Source organism: Trichosurus vulpecula, chromosome 2, assembly GCF_011100635.1.
Source record: "Trichosurus vulpecula isolate mTriVul1 chromosome 2, mTriVul1.pri, whole genome shotgun sequence".
Taxonomy (NCBI): Eukaryota; Metazoa; Chordata; class Mammalia; order Diprotodontia; family Phalangeridae; genus Trichosurus; species Trichosurus vulpecula.
Window position 1 is genome coordinate 35327172 of NC_050574.1, and position 19521 is coordinate 35346692.

The 19521-nt window shown below is 46.7% G+C and overlaps 2 protein-coding genes across 2 annotated transcripts in view; one reads left to right on the forward strand and one right to left on the reverse strand.

The window, feature by feature from the left end:
* LOC118839020 (zinc finger protein 850-like) overlaps positions 1-19521 on the forward strand; it is a 902460-nt gene that overhangs the window by 855910 nt on the left and 27029 nt on the right. The window lies entirely within an intron of this gene.
* Positions 18798-19165, reverse strand: LOC118839073 (40S ribosomal protein S29). The gene has a single exon (XM_036746495.1). The coding sequence runs from the start codon at positions 19139-19141 to the stop codon at positions 18971-18973; it is 171 nt and encodes a 56-aa protein (XP_036602390.1). The 5' UTR covers positions 19142-19165; the 3' UTR covers positions 18798-18970.

Genomic DNA, 19521 nt, shown 5'->3' on the forward strand with positions numbered 1-19521 from the left:
CGCCCCCATGTCTTTCTCGCTGTCTCTTTTTCTGTGCGTGTCTCCTCCGTCTTTCTCGATCTCCAACTCTGTCTGCCTCGTCTGTCTCTCCCTTTTGCCTTTTTTTCTGCCTCTCAGTCTGTTTCCGTCTTCGTCTTTGTCTGCATTTGTTATTTCTCTGTCTCTGTGTCTCTCCCGTGTCTCTCTTCTCTGTCTCTGTCTTTGTCTCCCTCTCTGTATCTCTCGGTTTCTGCCTCTCCAGAGTGTTCCTCTTTGTCTTTCTGGCTGCTCTGTCTCTCCTTCTTCCCCGCCTGTGTCTCTCTCCCTGTCTGTTTTTCTGTCTCTGTCTTTCTGTATCTCTGTCTCTGTTTCTCCCTTGGTTTTTTGTCTCTATCTTTCTCGCCTTCTCATAGCTCCTGGTCTCTCTCCCCAGCTGGGCTCTGGAAGCACTTTGTTTCCCTGCCAGCCTGACCTATCTCTTTCCATCTCTGTTTCTCCCCAGCAGTCCCATCTGGGTGACTCTCCATGTGCACTCTCCCAGGCTATCCAACTCTATGACTCTTGTTTTGGGTCTTTCTCTTACCTATTTGACTGTCTCTCAAGCCATCCTATCTCTGTGACTATTTATCCCTGTATTTCTACACAGCCATCTTGCCCCATACCAGACCCCAACATGTTAGAGGAGCAATGAGAAATATATCATGTTCCCTCCCCCACACACAAATTGCCCTTTCCCTTAGCTCAAAGTGGGAAGCCATGCACAGGCCCCTATCAGTCTCACCTTTCCCCAGCTGAATTGTCTGTGTCAGGGGTCCTTGGCCTGCGGAGGTACCTGGGTGGTGGAGTGCATGGGGGTGTCTCCCCTTCGCTGGAGGGCGTTACCTGTATGGTGGGCATAGGCAGGAGCTCCCAGTGGGCCAGTGCCCTATCCTTTACACCACTGTCACCATGATTCCTCCGATGCTTCTTGGGTGGAGGGGTGGGTGAGCTCTGGGCTGAGGAGACCTCTGCCTCACCTAGCAAGGGTGCCCAGGGCAGCAAAGGTAGGAGATCTGCCATAGGGGGAGGCAGGGGAGAGGCTCTGCCGCCTGTGGTCTCCAGGGGGAAGGCTGAGGATCTGAGGGAAGAAGAGAAAGTGCAGAGGATGGCTGAGCTTCATGAGGCAGAGACTGAGAGAGACCACGGAGCCTGCCCTGTACTACACTTCTGATAAGGAAAAAGAATTTCCCACCCAAACTTCAGGTGCTTGCCTTAACCCATTCCACTGAGCAACATGGCAGAGTGGATAAGATGCTGAATGTGGAGTCAGGAAGACGTATTCAAATCTTATCTGACTGTGTGACCCAGGACAAGTCTATTAACCATGATGGGCCTCAGTTTCGTCATCTATAAAATAAAAGTGTTGGACTCAATGTCCTCTTCCCCCCTGTCCTATGCCAAGCCTCCTCCTTCATCCCCTTCATCATCCTCCTCTTCCAGTAAGCCTTACCTGCTTCTTAATCGCACCCTCCTGATCTTGTTCCCTGAGAGCTGCAGCCACCAAAAGCTTGTTGACGTCTGCTCTAACCAGAGATCCACGAGGACCAGGACCTGGGAGCCCTTGATATGGAGTGACCACGGAAGGGGAAGGGGACAGTGATATGACAGCTCTCTTCCCACTCCCAAATTGGGTGAGATCTCAGAGTCCCTGGCAGAGGACTTGGGCAGCTCCTATAACGGAACAGGGCTGGCCGAAGCTGGGGATGTCCCTTCTCTGTTTGCTCAGTCATACTATAAACACAGGGACTCTACATTCCAGCTGCCTGCCCTGGTTGCCCTCCCTACCTCTGGGCAGCCCTGGGAGGTTAGGCACAAGAGGGGAGGAGGGGCAGCCTCCTCTGCCTGGACTCACCAGTTTTATCTGAGGGTTTCTTTGGGGTTTAGGGGGTGGCGTTCGTTATCTCAAAGCTAAGGGGAAACGGTTTGATATAGACTTCTGGATTTCTGAGGCTAAAAGTATAGAAAGCTATCGAATGAGCTGCCTGGGCCAGACCTGTTTTTCTCTCTATCCTCCCCACCCCAAGATTCTCCAGCCACCACTATTCCCTCAAGGAGGAGTTACTCCTGACCTTTGTTCTCACAGGGTCCTGGTTCCCAGCAGCTATCCAGTACAGAGGGAGAGGAAGAGAGAGAGAGAGAAGTTCCCTCTGTCCATGAACCAAGAAGGGAATCTTTGGCATTAGGATTAGGATGACCTTGAAGGCCCGGAAGAGCTTTTCTGGGGTCGTGTTACTCTCCAGACACCTCCCCCCTCCACATACACACACCTGTTCCAGAGACAATCTACCAGCTGTCTGTCCAAGAAGCAACAGACCTGGGGGAGAGGGAGAGAGAGAAAGGGACAAGGTTGGAAGGGGCTAGGGTAGGGGAACCTGGATCATCTAGACTCTGAGCAAGAGGTTCGCTGCATTATAGAGTAAGAGGATCGGAGTTATGAGGAGCAACTTAGAATCATAGACCATGGGATATCTAGACCTAATAGGGGCCTCCCTCATTTACAGAGAAGGAAACTGAGGCAGACAGAAGCTAAGTGACTTGCCCAGGGCCACACAGCTAGTAAGTAACTAAGGTCAAATTGGAACTCAGGTCCTCCTGACTCCAGGGCCTGTGTTCCACTGTACTATAGTAGCTTAAAATCCAATTAGCTCAGAAGTCAAGATATTATCCCATGATGTCATTGATCCTGTTTGAAAACAAACAACTACAATACCACCACCATCACTACCACCATCACTATTGCTACTCCTTTTTTTAAAAGAAAGATCTAGTATACACTCAGTTTGGCATCCAGAGTCCTCCATAATTTAGCCCCAACCTGTCTTTCCCGTCTAACATTCCACTATCTCCTTCACATATTCTAAGCCTTGGAATCAGAGCCACAACTAGGACAAGACAACGAGGGTATTGTCCCCCGAGAATTGACTTTAGAGACCCCAACAGCACTCACAAACCTCCAACACAGCAAATAGTTAATAAGAGTGATGTTGCCGGTTGTTCATCCCTGTTTGGAAGAGGATCAATGACTTTGTGGGGTAATGTCTTGCCTTGCATATCAATAGGCAGTTGCCAGATATCAGACTGGGATGAACTCCTCCCCAGGAGGGTGTGGCAACCTCCTCAGAATCGACCCCACCCTGAAGTTCAGTCTCTGGGTTCTCTTCTTCCTCACCAAGGAGCAAGGCCTTGTCCTTTCCCTCCACTAAAGGTGTATTCTTACCCCCTTGCCTTGGTTACGGTTTGCAGAACTCGCTGTGGGCCCCAAATCTAGTTACGATTGCCTGGAATTGGATTACTTGCTGTTTCTTGGAATATGCCTTGTGCTTTTCCCTTTGCTTTTCTCTTCCTCATCCAAAGCCTACCCAAATTCAAACGTCACCTCTACCATGAAGATTTCTCTGAGCCTAGCTTTCCACTGTGCCCTGCCTCCTCTGAAGTGCTGTAGCCATCCATTTGTCCTGATTCTCCTTTATCCTTATTCCTCCCACAGAATCTCATCTCTAATTGCCTGCTGGACAGTTCCACCTGAATGGCCCTTCAAGCTCAGTAAGTCCCAAACTAAACTGATCATCTCTCCCTCAAAACCATCCCTCCTCCCAACTTCTGCATTCCTATTGAGGACACCACCATGCTCAGGTTCACTCCGGGTCATGAGCTGGCTGTCCTTCTTGACACTTCCCTCCTTCCTACCCCACCATATTCAACCAATTGTCAATTTTATATTTGTGTCTCCGCCACTTGGCAAATAGTAAGCTCATGATAAATGCTTTCTATTTATTCTGTTAATTCGGTGTCTATACAGCCATCTCTTTCTAATGAAATCCAATTCTCTCTCAAGTCAGGACTTCACCCCATGATGTCATTGGTCCTCTTCAAAAACAAAGGACCAACAAGTCACCTTTTTCTCATTTACACAGAGATTTCTCTAGTTGAAGCCCTCCTATCTCCTCTACCCTATACTATTGAAATAGCCTCCTGATAAGTCCTCTTGATAACCATTCTCTCCCCTCTCCAGTCCCTCCTCCCCACATATCCAAAGCATAGGTCAGAATGTGTAACTCTCCACTCAAGAACTCTAACAGTCTCTCTAGGTCCTAGGATAGAATCCAGCCTCCTCTTAGGCATCTAAAGCCCTCTATTCTCTGACTCCAACCTGCTTTCCATCCTTATTGGACATTGATTCTCTCTACTTACTATGGCCTGGTTGTTCCAACATCTCTGTCCTTTCCCATATTTCTGTCCTTTTGCACAGTGGTTCCCAAAGTGGGGGATACCTCCCCCTGGGGGGTGCTGGAACCATGGCAGAGGGGGGGTGGCAACAGTAGAGTAATTTTTTTTAAAGGGGGAGATAGGCCAAATAAATTTGAGAACCTCTGGGACTTTTGCCCATGATTACAATTCACTCCCTCCCCATCTCCCACTGTTAGAATGTCCCAGCTCAGGTACCACACAAGGCCTTTCCCAGTCTTCCCAGGTGACAGAGTCATCACCATAACCCAAGGACTTAGACTGACTTGGAATTCACTCATCTGGGTAACTTCAGTTTCCCACCAGAAGAATGGGAGATCCTTAGGCTCAGGAAGTAGTTTTGTTCTTGCCTGTGTATACTCAGTGCCAGGGCACATAGTTGGTGCTTAATAAATGCTTATTGATCTAATGAGGACAGGAAAGGCATCTTTGTGTCCTGCCAGCACCTAGTATAGGGGCCAGCAGGAAGTGTTCAAGAAACTGGATTCCCCATTTATGGAACTGAGAATATGGAGGGTTATGTGTGTGTATGTGTGTATGTGTATGTGACAGAGACAGAGAGACAGAGAAAGAGAGACAGAGGGAGAAATAGAGACACAAAGAGAAAGAAACAGAGGGAGAGAGAGAAAGAGAGAGACAGGGACAGAGAGAGACAGAGGGAGAAAGAGAAAGAGAGACAGAGGGAGAGACAGAGAAAGAAGAAAGAAGGAAAGAAAGAGAGAGAGAAAAAGAAAGAAAGAGAGAGAGAAAGAAAGAGAGAAAAAGAAAGAAAGAAAGCCAGAGAAAAAGAGGAGAGAGATGGAGGGGAGGGAGGCATGTGTACAGTATTGACATATGGGATGTCAGGGAGTTGGGAGTGTGGGATAATAGCCAAATCAGAGGTTGGAGAGTTAGGAGGGATCTCAATGGCCATCCATCGAGTGTGGCCCATACGCCAAAGGGGTTCCCATTCTAATGTACATGACAAGTAGCGGTACTGTTTCACTTTGAGACATCTCTAATGATTAGTCAGGCTTTCCTGCCATCGAGCCTCCATTGGGCCACTTTGTCATGTCCATCTTTTGTTCCTGGTACTGACCGCTGGGGCCAAGTAGAATAGAGCTTAGCCCTTCAACAGAGGACAACCTTTCAAATACTTGGAGCACGGATCACCTGAAATCTCAATCCTCATCCTGATTGGCTCAGTTTTGTCTACATAACACGCTTGCCTCATGCCCAGGGCTGGAGGATGAAGCACTAAACTCCTCCCAAAGCCTTCCTTTATGGAATGCTCAGAACTTTCAGCCCTTCTTGGTTTCAACTCCAGGGAACATCCTGCCTCCCTTGCCGCCCATCTCCTAGCTTTTTAGCCGTTCTTTATGTGTCATGTTCTTCCATTAAATTATAAGCTCTTTGGGGTCAGGAACTGTCTTCTTATTTGTATCTCCAGAGAAACCAGGCTCAGGCACTTACTAGCTGTGTGGCCCTGGGCAAGTCACTTTACCGTCTGCCTCAGTTTCCTCATCTGTAAAATGAGCTGAAGAAGGAAATGGTAAACCACTCTAGGATCTCTGCCAAGAAAACCCCAAATGGGGTCATGGAGAGTTGGACAGGACTGAATGACAATCTCCAGCATTTAGCACAGTGCCTGGCACATGTTAGGTCCTTGATAAATGTTCATTGAATTGAATACTATCCATAACACTCCATTAATCTTTTTTCCAACCTGAACAAACCCAGTTCTGTCAATCTGACATGAATTCAAAGCCCGTCACCACGCTGCTGCCCCCCTCTGAACGCTCCCCAGTTGATCAATTTCCTCCCTAAACCATAGGACCCAGAACTCAACAAACAACCTAGATAAGGTCTGACAAAGTGGGGCTTTCTCCCCCTCCCTGGAATCTGTTGTTCAGTTGTTTTCAGTCACATCCGACTCTTTGTGACTCCATTTGGGGTTTTCTTGGCAAAGGCACTGGAGTGATGGGCCATTTCCTTCTTCAGCTCATTTTACAGATGAGGAAACGGAGGCAAACACGGTGGAGTGACTTGCCCAGGGTCACACAGATACAAAGTGTCTGAAACTAAATTCAGCAAGCTCTCTTTCTAACTTCAGGCCAGGCACTCTCTGCACTATGGCGCCACCTAGCTGCTGCCCTAGAATCTGAGCCTCTCCTAAAAGCGATTGGAGACTGCGTGAGGCATTTTTGGCTGCCACCCCACCTCTGACTCATCTTGAGCTCACAGGCCACCAAAACTCCCAGGTCCTTTTCAGAACAACTACCGTCTATCCATTCCTTCCTCGTTTTGTATTTCTGGGGTTGATTTTTTTTGCACCCAAGTTCAATACTTTATCCCTTCTGGTTGGTCTCCTTCTTTCAAGCCTCTCTCCACTCCATTCCATCCTTAACTCAGCTAGCAAAGTGATTTTACAAAAATACAGGACTGATCATGTTCAAGAAACTTCAGCAGCTCCTTAGTACCCCCAAGATCAAATATGAAATCCTCTGTCTGCCTTTTAAAACCCCTCATAACTTGGCTTCTTCCTACCTTCCCCATCTTACACCTTACTCCTCTCCAAATACTCTTGGCATCCAGAGACACTGTTGTCTTTGTTGTACTTTGTTGTACGCAGGACACTCTGTCTCCTGACTCCATGCATTTTCTCTGACCATTCCCTACGCCTGGGATTCTCTTCCTCCTTGTTTCCATCTCCTGGCTTCCTGCAGCCTCAGGCAAAATCTCATCTTCTTCAAGAAGCCTTTCCTGATCCCCTTAATTCTAGTACTTTCTCTTAATTATCTCCAATTTATCTTGTGTCAATAGCCTGTTTGTACCCATTCGTTTGCATGTTGTCTCCCTGATAAGAGCCTCTGGTGGACAGGGACTCTCTTGTGCCCTTTTTTTTAATCCCCAACACTTAGCATAATACCTGGCACGTAGTAAATGCTTGATAAATATTTGCTTACTTCAGTTATTGACTGAATTTCATCTTAATCAATTCAGCCCAAGGGTTTTGCCTCTTAAGATCCATTTGGATCCTGACTCTGTCATCCAGTGTATTAGCTTTCCCTCCTAACTTTGTGTCATCTGCAAATTTGATGGACAAGCCATCCGTGCCTTTAAGTCATTGATAAAATGTTAAACAGCTTAGGATCAGGTACAAATTTCTAGGATACTCTACTGAAGACTTCTGCTATGGTGACACTGAATCATTCACAAATACTCTTTGAGTACAGTTCTGAAGTCATCTGATTATATTCTTGTCCAATCCATACTTTCCCCACAAAAATAGTATATAAACAAGGATATGCTGGAGCCAGCTCAAACCAGCTCACAAGAGCTGATTGTTAAATGTTCAGTGTGAGCATTTATACCTTGGAAATCAGCCATTGCTACAAATAAGGTCTTGGTTTATTGTTTTGTTGATGAAGAAAATCTTAATTTTAGATTAAAATTAAAAGTATGTCCTGAATATTTTTCTTGGGGGGAAACCAGTTGTTAAACATTTACTAGTACACCCCTGAGTACAAGACACTTTAACTGAAGTTTCCCTAAAATCCAGCATTCCCCTCATCTACCAACTCAGTAGTACTATTAAAAAAAAAAACAACTGAAACAGCATTGGCCTGGCATGATATATGATATATGCTTGATGAAGCCATTATTGACTTCCCTTTCTAGATATCCTTTCCTGAATTCCCCCAGGAATCAAAGGGAGGTTCTGTTGAGGGAGAAAAACCCAGGGATTCAGGAATCCCAAAACTAAAGTTCCCAGGACTGGAGTTCCCAGACGGGGCCACTGAGGGGGAGTGCCCCTCAAGGACCCAAGTACTAGAGAGGGTTGGGCTGTCTGGAATGAATTCACCATCTCAAGCATTCTTTAAGTCAAGGTGGCAAAGATTTATTACGCTTTACAGCGGGCAAGAGGTCTCAGGGAGCCTGCAAACTTACAGGGCTACAGGGAAAGTTTTTATAAGAGATTTAGGGGTGAAACATGTCAATTAGGTGTTTTGGGGTGGGATTAGGGTGGTTAAGGGATGGTCAGTTCTTAAAGGAACATGCACTTTTTGTATCTACTGCTCAGGCATATTACCCAGAATTCACTGGGAAATAGACAAATGGGCGGGGGCTACTAGGGGGTGTGATTTTGACCGTGAAACATCACTAAGTTAACTAACAGTCAGGGCTGACTGGGAATATCTAGGTGGCTGTCATCAAATGTCTTGTTAGACAAAATAAAACGTAAGAGAGTATACATTTGACTATGTCTAGGATACATATCAGTAAGGTCAATAAGTAGTAAATATTGTCCTAACCCAGTGCACAGGGAGTAGATAGGCACAGCTGCCTACTGTGAAAGGAGTAGAGATAAGTGTGTTGCTGGGGCATGTTGCCCTTGAGCTAGAGAGACAGTATTTTGAGGCTAGGGAGAGATGTGATTTTAGAACTGGATGTGGTTTTGGAATTGGGGTTCAGACACAGGCACCCAAGCACCCCATCAGTTCTGTAATATAACTAGAACTGAAGTATGTAGGATCATACAGTCAAAGTGATAGAAAAGATTGTGTCCAGTTCCCCTCATTTTACAGGTGAGGGAACTGAGGTCCAAAGAATCATAAGTTATTAGATTTAGAGCTGGAAGTGACTTCAGAGGCCAAGAATTAGGTTCCAAATACTCTCTGAAACTCCTAACTTACCAGAGCCCAAGGGAAGGTACCTTTCAATGGCGAAAGCTGGCTCTTTAACTGCTGGTTTACTGGCTAGATTTCTTCCTCAAAGACCAAGCCTTAAACCCAATTCACTCTGGAGCTCACACCTAGCACGGAGTGAATGTAAATAATAAATAGAAATTGTTTCTCTTTGGCCAGAAACCCTGAGGGTCTTTCCCTCCTAGTTTGATTTTTTTTTTTTTTTAGTTTTTGATTAAAGGGGCCCATCCCTTGATTAACTTCTTAAAGAGGCCTATTCACTGAATGGGTGTTACCTCACTCAAAATGAGAGCCTGAAAAGACCTGAGCCTGAAAGGGCCAGGGGTTTCCCAATACATCCTGGGCCATCTCCAGTTGTCCTGGTGAATAGCAGGCCACTGGACCCAGATGGCTCTGGAGGAGAAAGTAAGGCTGGTGACCTTGCACAGTCCTCCCTCACTCAAATCAAAGTCAACTGCAAGTCATGTCATCATCTCCCTGATGTCATGGTCCTCTTCGAGAAAGAAAGACAAACATAACCTGTGAGTATCCTCTCCCTCTCCCTCTCCATCCTCCTCCCCCTCCCCTCCTCCTCTCCCTGCCCCTCCCTCTCCCTCCCCTGCCTAAAGGAAGGTACATTTAGATGGCCCAAGGCTGCCTCCTTAACTTTGGGTTTACTGGCTAGATTTCTTTCTCAAAAACCAAGCCTTAAACCAAACTCACTCTGGAGCTCATAGATTGGACAATAGGTCCCTGCTCCTAGCCTGGAGTGAATTTAAATAGTAAATACTAACTGTTTCTCTTTGGGCCAGAAACCCTGAGGGTCTTCCCCTCCAAGTTTGATTTTTTTTTTGAGTTTTTGATTAAAGGGGCCATCCCTTGATTAACTTCTTAAAGAGGCCTATTTACTGAATGGGCGTTAACCTCACTCAAAGTGAGAACCTGAAAAGACCTGAGCCTGAAAGAGCCAGGGTCTCCTAATGTATTCTGGGCCATCTCCAGACATCCTGGTGAATATCAGGCCACTGGACCCAGATGGCTCTGGAGGAGAAAGTGAGGCTGGTGACCTTGCACAGCCCTCCCTCACTCAAATCAAAGTCAACTGTGAGTCACGTCATCATTTCCCTGATGTCATGGTCCTCTTCGAGAAAGAAGGACACAACATTGCTAGGTGCAAAAGGCCACACGTAAGGACCTAGAAGGCCACATGTGACCTTAAGCTGCAGGTTCCCCACCCCAGTTAGACATGTATTACATAGTGTAGCCTCCATGCTGAATAACTGGCATAGTAGGCCAATAGATACTAATACTGAAAAAAATCATACAATCAAAACTACATCATAGAAACTGGTTTGACTTGTAAAGCAAACAATACACTGCAGAAAACTGTTTTTTTAAATTTCAAAATGTTTTCTTCTCTAGTGGATACCTATGGAATATCCTAGACAAAAAAAAAAACAACTCTGCAACCAATTGAGTGCAACAGCTGTCCCTCTGATTCCTCCTAGGCCAGCAAGAACCTTGACAACTGGGCAGCCATGTTAAAAGGATATCCAGTTAACCTACATGTTGGCATATTTTTGTATGAGCGTCTTCCAAAATGGGAAAGTAAAGATCATTGCAAACGACCAGGGAGACACAACCAACCCAGAATACCATTGCCTTTGCCATAAACCTAACATTTGATTGCTTGATGCTGCAAAGAATCAGGTTGCAACAAAGCCAACTAACAGGGTTTTTGGTTTTTTTTTATGCCAAGCATTTGATTGGTTTCAGATTTGATGATGCAATTGTATTGTCAGACAGGAAGCACTGTGTTAGCACTGTGTTTCCTGGTAGTAAATGGCATAGGTGGGCCTGAGGTCCAAGAGGAAAGCAATGGAGAGACCAAAAGCTTCTGTCCAGAGGAAATACCTTCTATGGTCTTGATACAGAGGCAAGAAATCTCGAAGCATGTCTAGGGAAGACTGTTACAAATACAAATGACTCCAACGTCAGGCCATCAAAGATGCCAGAACTGTAGCTGTTCTCAATGTGCTCTGAACAATCAATGAGCCAGCTACTGCTGGTATTGCTGATGATAGGTTCTTTGACCTTGGAGGTGACTCTTTTGATATCTCCATCCTCACCACTGAAGATGAGATCTTTAATTCAAGTCACAGATGAGGACCTCCTGTGTGTCGATCCAAGTACATCAGTGAAAACAAATAGGTTATCCTTCGCCTCCATATAGCTTGGGGATGTTTAGAGCACATCCTCTCATCTAGTAATGAGACTGGCCAGTATTGAGATTGGCCCTCTGTAGTTTTTGACTTCTATCCCAGATAGAATACCCATTTTGAAGAGCTAATCATTGACATCTCCCATGATACATTGGACCCAGTGGGAAAAGGGTCTTCAAAGGCTGAAGAGAGGTCAAGAGAATTTTTTTTTAAAGATTATTGGATTTGACAATGAAGAGAGCAGCAGTTTGGGTTGAATGATGAGGTTAGAAGTCAGACCACAGAGAGTTAAGAAAAGAGTGAGAACGGAGGAGGTAGATTTTGGCCTTCTCAAGAAATTTAGCCACAAAAAGGAGAAGAGAGGACAAACGTAAAGAAATAATTATCTGACTCTAAGCTGGGAAGGAAGATACTAGACATCAGCAGGAAGAATTGGAGAAGATCTGCAACCCTGTCATTACTCAGCTGTATCAGAATGCAGGGGACATCTTAATAACAATGTCTGGTGGATTCCCAAGTGATAGGGCAGCCTCTTGCTCTAATCTCTCTTACCCTTGGGTTCTGTGGTCATTGACTCCAGATCTTCTGATCTGGCTTCCCATCATTCTCCTGCTTCAAAGTAGTGATGATGAAAAACCCCGAAATCCACCTTTCCATCTTGTGTAAGAGCTATAATTATTTTACAGTAGTCCCATAGTCCCCAGAGGGTTCTTTGTTTCCCCAGCAATAAATTACAAAGTCCCAAAAATAGTCATATTCAAATTAGTTTTTTTGTGGAGAAATGTATTTCTTCTTCTAGATCTTCATCAAGGTCACAAGCACCACAGGACTCTATCCTGGGCCCTTTTCTTTTCTTTCTCTCTGCTCTTCACTTGGTGATCTCAGTAGCTCTCACAGATCCACCTATCACCCCCATGCAGATAATTCGCAGATCTATTTATAATAATAAAGCTAACAACATTTATGTAGCACTTTAAGGTTTACAAAGCACTTTACAAATATTATTTGAATACAGATATTTGTGCAGGCTCGAAACCTAGATGTCAGCCTTGACTCTCCATTCTCTTTTACTGGGTCCAGTTCAATCTGTTGCCAAGGCTTATTGATGCTACCTTCACATCATCTCTTCTATGTGCCCGCTTTTCTCCTCTACATCACCATCCCTTTGGTGCCAGCTCTCATCACCTCATGACATCACCTCAATACCTCATATAGCTTTCCTATCTCTATGATCTAATACCACCAGCTTCCTTGCTGTTCTTCCCATCTCTCTAGCCTATCTATTTACCTATCATTTATCTATCCATCTATCATCCATTTATCTATCTATCTATCTATCTATCCTATCTACTTACCAGTCTATCTATTTCTGTCTGTCTCTCTGTCTGTCTATCTATCTATCTATCTATCTCTACACTGCAGATATTTTCAGTGGCTGGCCTCCATGGCTGGAATTCTCTCCCTCCTCACCTCCATACCTTGGTTTCCTTCGGGACCCAGATAAAATCCCACCTTTGAGAAGAAGCCTTTCCTGATTCTCCTTAATACTCATGCCTTTCCTCTAAGATTATATACAATTTATCCTGTATATATGTTACATATATATATATTTGTTTTCATCTTTTCTCCTCATTAGACTGTGAGTTCCTTGAAGGCAGGACCTTATTTTTTTTTTTGGCTTTTGTATCCCCCGTATTTAACCCAACGCTGGGCATATAGCAGATGTTTAATAAATTCTTACATCTCTTGCCTCTGAGCTGCTTTCAAATAGGTCCTTTTAGGACTTATATGTACAAAAATATTTATGACAGCTCTTTTTGTGGCAGCGAAGAATTGGAAATTGATGGGATGCCTATCAGTTGGGAAATGCCTGAACAAGTTTTGGTTTATGATTGTGATGGAATACCATTGTGCTACAAGAAATGACAAGGGGGATGATTTCAGAAAAACCTGATAAGACTTTCATAAACTGATGCAAAGTGAAGTGAGAAGAACCAAGAGAACATTGTACACAGTAGCAGTAATACTGTATCAATTGTGAATAACTTAGCTATTCTCAGCAATACAATGACTCAAGACAATTCCAAAGGACTCATGATGAAAAATGCTCTCCACCTCTAGAGAGAAGTGCAGATTGAAGCATAATTTAATTTTTTTTCACTTTCTTCAGTTTCCTTATGCCCCTCCCCTTTTTTGGCAATGTGGCTAATGTGTAAATGTTTTGTATGATTTCACATGTATAATAATCACATTTCTTACCTTCTCAATTGGTGCAGGGGAGAGGGGCAAGAGGGAGAGAAAATTTGAAACTCAAAAGTTTTTTTAAAAAGAATGTTAAAATAAATAATACATTTTTTTAAAAAATATGATTGGTTTTCTTTGTAGGAAAAAACCAAACACAAATAGGTCCTTTTAATACATTTGTCTGAGGAGCTGTTTTCTCTCAGGTCCTCAGAACTGTTTCAAGCTGCTTTTATCACACACATTTTCTTTTTCTTCCCTTTTTAGTAGGTAAGAAGTCCACATTAGAAAAGGAGCAGTACCTTGCAATTCTATTCCCAGACCCAAGAGCAATGCTTTCTTGAATACAGTAGATGTCTAATACATATTGTTTGAATTTTCAGTTTTCCTTAGACTGGGGTCCAGAAAAACCTTGCAAAGGTTTCCAATTACCCCCCCCCCCAAGCCTGCCACACACACACATATACATACAGTACCCTTTCTCCTAACCTAAGCCAATAGGAATGGTAGGAAGGATGGTATTAGTCACCCAGGGGATGAGCTCTCATAACCTTTTCAGCATCCCAGGTTCCTACACCATCCAAGTCAAGGTAATAAATGTCTATTGGATGTGCCCTCCAACTACATCTTTTTGAGGACAGTCCCATCAAATACCTATGCAATTCAAAGCATTATGAATCATTCCCTTAACTGCATTAGGGTCTAGGATATATGGGAGGGGGGCTTCTCTTGTGTGGGGAGGAATCAGGGATGTAAGGGAATGGGATGTGAAGGACAGTGTGTGGATCTGGGATATGAGGAGTGCATAGGGAGGGGTCAAGGATATGAAAGGGTCTGGGACAAGAAGGGTATGAGATATAGGGGGGCATCAGTCATGTGTGTGGGTCTGGAATGTGAGGGGAATGGGGAGGTCAGGGATGTGTGGTGTGTAGTGTTTGGCAGAGGGAGGTGTGATGAAAGGGGTGGGGGTCAGGGACGTGAGGGGGTCTACAATATTAGGGGCGCTTGGGTATTAAAGATACAAGTGGTGTGGGCCATCAGGGATGTGGGGGAGGTTGGAAATCTGTGGTGGATTTATGGGGAGACTCAAAGACGTGAGAAGTGAGGAATCAGGGGTGTGGCGGGTTTAGGGCGAAGGAGGTCGGATGGATGAGAGGAGTTGGGGGGCTTCCGTAGCCTGTGTGAAGAGTTCAAGGAAGTGAGGGATTCTTCAGTGTGCGGGGTCAGGAATGTAGGGCTTGTTTGGGCAAGTCTGAAAGGTGGCTTGTGGGCGCTGGGGAGGTCTGTAGCATGGCTGATGTTCAGGCATGAAGTTGTGTACGGGTGACTTCATGGCACCTATTGACTCTTCTACTGTCTCAGACCTTAGGTGACAAACCTGCGGCTGCTTTTCTAACAAACAACAAATAAGGGGGCTACAGGAACACTCATTTTTATGCTGTTCCCTTTTGGGCTTCGTGCAAAAACAATTCTGTGCAAACATACAGCTGGGCCCTGATTTGGAAATCCTGAAAATCGTTTGTACAATTGTAATTATATTGATGTTCATATCGTGTAAGATAACTCATTTAATAAAGTAGTACTTTGACTTAAAAAAAATGGGCAGTTAGGTGGCGAAGTGAGTAGAGCACTGGCCCTGGAGTCGGGAGGACCCGAGTTCAAATCAGACCTCAGACACTTGACACGCTTACTAGCTGTGTGACCTTGGGCAAGTCTCTTAACCCCAATTGCCCTGCCTTCCCCCCTCAAAAAAAATGTGGGGTGCAGGCTAGCTGGAGGTCACCGATGTGCATAAGAGATACAGATGTGGGGTATTCGAGGCTGGGCACCAGGGATGTGAGTCTGGGAGCAGGTCAGGAATGGGGGTGCAGGCTCTCTGGGATGGAGACTGTGAATTTGGGGGAGTCATGAATGTGGGGTATGAGCTATAGGTGTGTGTGTGGGAATCACATCTGTGGGGTTAGGGGTCGCTAATGTGGGCTGGAGGCCATGAGGGGGAGGAGTCCCCTAAGGGGGTTAAAGAAGGTTAAGTTTCAAAGTCCCACTGCGTGCTTTTGTGGGGAAGGAACTGGGGCCACCCCACCCCCATCCCCTACGAGGATTGGCAGGCTGGGTTTTGGCGGGAGGGCAATGCCTCCGCCTACTCCTCCACTTTTCCCCACCCCTTTCCCGTCTGAAGCCTGTGTCACGAGGCTCTCAGAAACTTTCCAGTCTCCCCTACTCCCCAGAGTTGATTGGTCAGCTCTCGGCCACCTCCTTCGAGGATTGGTCGGCTGGGTTTTGGCGGGAGGACAATGCCTCCTTCTCCCCCTTCTCCCCCCCCCCCCATACAAGCCTGTGTCTCGAGGCCCTCAGAAGTGTTCAGTCTCTCCGAAGTTTTCAGTCTCTCCTACTCCCCAGCGCTGATTGGTCAACTCTCAGCCGCCTCCGTCGAGGATTGGCTGGCTGAGTTTTGGCGGGAGGACAATGTCTCCTCCTCCTTCCCCCCCCCCCCCCCCCCCCGCCCCAAGCCTGTGTCGCGAGGCTCTCAGAAGCTTTCAGTCTCTCCTACTCCCCGGCCCTGATTGGTCAGCTCTCGGTTGCCTCCGTCGAGGATTGGCTGGCTGAGTTTTGGCGGGAGGACAATGTCTCCTCCTCCTTCCCCCCCCCCCCCCCCCCGCCCCAAGCCTGTGTTGCGAGGCTCTCAGAAGTTTTCATCCTCTCCTACTCCCCAGCGCCGATTGGTCAGCTCTCGGCCGCGTCCGTCGAGGATTGGCTGGCTGGGTTTTGGAGGGAGGACAGCGGCTCCGATTCCCCTTCTGAGGCGTGTGGCGCGAGGCTCTCAGAAGCTTTCCAGTCTCTCCGAAGCTTTCCAGTCTCTCCCACTACCCAGCCTTGATTGGTCAGCTCTCGGCCGCCTCCGCCGAGGATTGGCTAGGTTTTCTCGGAGGGGGGGGCGCCCCGTCCCGGCCTGAGGCTCCTCTGGCTCTCTCACTTGTCACGTGCTGCGGCTGCTTGAGGGACTTGGCAGCAGCCAGAGCCGCCTGGGAGAAGCCCCGGCTGCCCCGCGGGAGCTCCGTGGGGACGGCCGGGCCTCGGCTCTCCTCCGAGTGTGACAGCCTCGGTGCAGGAGTCCGCCTTGCCGAGAGTGCCCGGACGCTCCCTCTCCTCAGGGTTTGGTTCTCAGAGGCCCCATTCTCCCCTCGGCTCCCACCTGGACAGCTGGGCTTCCTCCCCCAGCTCAGCCCCCCCCTATCTTCCCCTCACTCCCAGACCCCCAGGATGAGCAGGGACAGCTCCTCAGACGAGAGCCCCGAAGAAGATGAAGGAGAGAAAGGGGAGCCGCGATGTCAGGTGAAGTGCCTGATCACTGCGGGAGGGGTAGGGCAGGGCCTTGGGTCAGAGGTCGATGGGGCCCCTCAGAGCCACGCGGGGGCCGAATGGGGAAGGACAAGGACGGACGTGGGTGGGACGGCCCCTTCTTCCTCTCCCCCTTCCCCGTTAAAGGAAAGCAATGGGAGGAATCCTCCCCTATCCCCCGCCCATCCCCCACCGAGGCTTTGGCTCCCCGGTTTTCTCCTGACATGCGGGTGCCAGCCCCCAGGCTCATCCAACCCCTACTGGACTTCGCCACGCGGATGCCCTACTTGCTCCTCGCCGTCCACACTGTCCAGTCACCGGGGTCGAATCCCCAACCCTCCTCCTCTCCCCTCTTCCTCAGCTTCCCGGCCCCCACTTCTGCCATCAGGCGCCAAGGTCTGTTCGCGCTAGCCCCTCCCCCAACGGCCCTGCGGCACCAGCCCCGTCTCCCCCCGGTCAGTGTCCCTCCCCCACCCAGCCTTCCCACGGCGCCCTTCGCCATCTGTTTCCAGACCAGTTCCACGCCAGTCCTTGTCCGGTACCCTCTGTGCCATCCACACCAGCCTCCTTAGCTTCCCATCTACCACCTCCTTGCACCCGCACCTTCCCCACCTTCCTTCCTCACCTCGGCCTTACCTTCCGTCGAGGCTCAGACTGCGCGCCGCCGCCCGCCCGCGGGAAGCCTTTCTGTCTTCCGCGTCATCCTGGGCGTTCTCTGTCTCCCCGAATCACCCGGTGTTATTTGCGTCTGTTTACACGCGGAATCCACCCCTCAGCAGACGACAGACGCCTCATATTCTTCATTTGTGTCTTTGTGTCCCCGGCATCCGGGAGATAACGCGTGTCCGTGGGGTCGAACTGTATGCCCAGGACAGTGTCTGGAAAAATCCGTGACCATTGGTCCGGTCTGACGGATGGAGGCGAGGACGGAAGAGCGCGATCCTTTCGCTAGATGAAGATGGCATCTCGCCAAATGCCCGGAGAAGTCCGGGGGTACCTGCTGACACCTTCTAGTATTTTCCCTTCCCTAGGGAGAAGACACTTTCAAGGACATATCCGTGTACTTCTCCAAGAAGCAGTGGGTGGAGCTGAGAGAATGGGAGAAGGTCCGGCTGAAGAACGTAAAGCAGAACTATGAGGCAATGATTAAAATAGGTAATAGAAGAAAGAACCTGGCTAAGTGGGCCAACACAGAGAAAGGGGTTCGCCAGCTCAGCCCACACCCACCTTCCTCCTCCACACGCTTTCCCAGCTTCCGCAGTTCGTGACACACTCTCCTTCTTTATGCAGTGATCTCCTTTAGGATAGGACCCGTGTCTTCAGGGTTATTGTTTTTGGGTTTGGGGGTTTTGTTTTGTTGTTTTTGTTTGTTTGTTTTTTTGCATCCTCTTGATGTTTGCCCAAGTTCAGTCCATATTTTTGCATCCCTTACAGTTTCATGAGCTTACTGGTACTCATCTCCCCACCCTTCAATGCTCCACTGTTGTTTTTCATATAGGTGAAAATGATTTGGTTTTCTTTCAGGTCTCAGAGCCTCTCGCCCAGCTTTCATGTGCCACGGTAGGCAAAATAAGAAAGCCAAAGTAGAGGAATCTGGAGATTCTGATGAAGAATGGATACCTAAACAGCTAGGTAAGGACAAGATATAGTGGGGCCTGTTGGGGAGGTGACTGGAAATAAATGAAAAACCTAACTTTCCTCCTCATCCTGCTCTTAGGAACCCTGAGGTATAGTGCTTCTCTCAAGTCCTTTGAATAAATTAAGGATTGATTAAGGAAACACTGTTAGACTGCAATTCTTCCAGAAAGCTTTTTAAGATCTGATTTCAGTTTGTATTGGGCCAAATCTTTAAGAAGAAAATTGATTAACAATGTAACTAATTAAATGAAATTAATTAAATTAACTTGTGGTTAATTAAAAATTAAAAACCATAGGTTTCCTTCCTAGTTGGTGGGGGTGGGGGTGGGGAAGGGAGGCTCCAAGGAAAAGGGGTTATCCTTTTGCTATTTCGGTGCATTTCTAAGGACTATCTTTTAATTTTTTTTTAGAATTTATTATGATTTTATTTTTTTTTTTTTAATAACTGAGGATGACCTTTTTAATCATATATGCAAATGGTAGCATAGAATGTACAACAGAATCAGATCTTTAGGAGGGTAGATCAAATAGTCGTCCAGAATCCAGTAAAATGGTATATAGTCACTGATGGTCAGTGTAAGCAAGATCCGTTAATATAACTTAGTCCAACTTGATGAAGCCGATGTCTTTTGCGTACTGCCGGAAGCACTGGCGGCACATGTTCAGGCCATACTTGCGGATCAGGCCATGCCGGTTCGAACAGACGCGGCACGACCGAGACCCCTGGCCAAATTTGCGAGGGTGACTCCAGTAGAGCTGCTGGTGACCCATGGCGCCACTAACAAGGACCGGAGACAAAAGCTATTATGATTTTATTAACACACAAACTGATCCTAAGCATAAAATAAACATAATTTAAGATGCATATATTTGTAACTTATAAAAATAAGCATTAATGTATTGGGTGGGCTTGTTTTTAGGTACAAAGTTTCTCAAAACATGGTATCTTTCTAATGTGGAAATATGCCATACGTGATTGCACATATATAAGCTATATCCAATTGCTTATCATTTTAGGAAAAGGGTAGGGGAGAGAGGGAGGGAGAAAAATTTGGAACTCAAAATTTGGTAAGACTGAATGCTAAAAATTGTCTTCACATATAATTGGAAAAATACTATTTTTGGGGTTTTTTATTTAATATTTTAGTTTT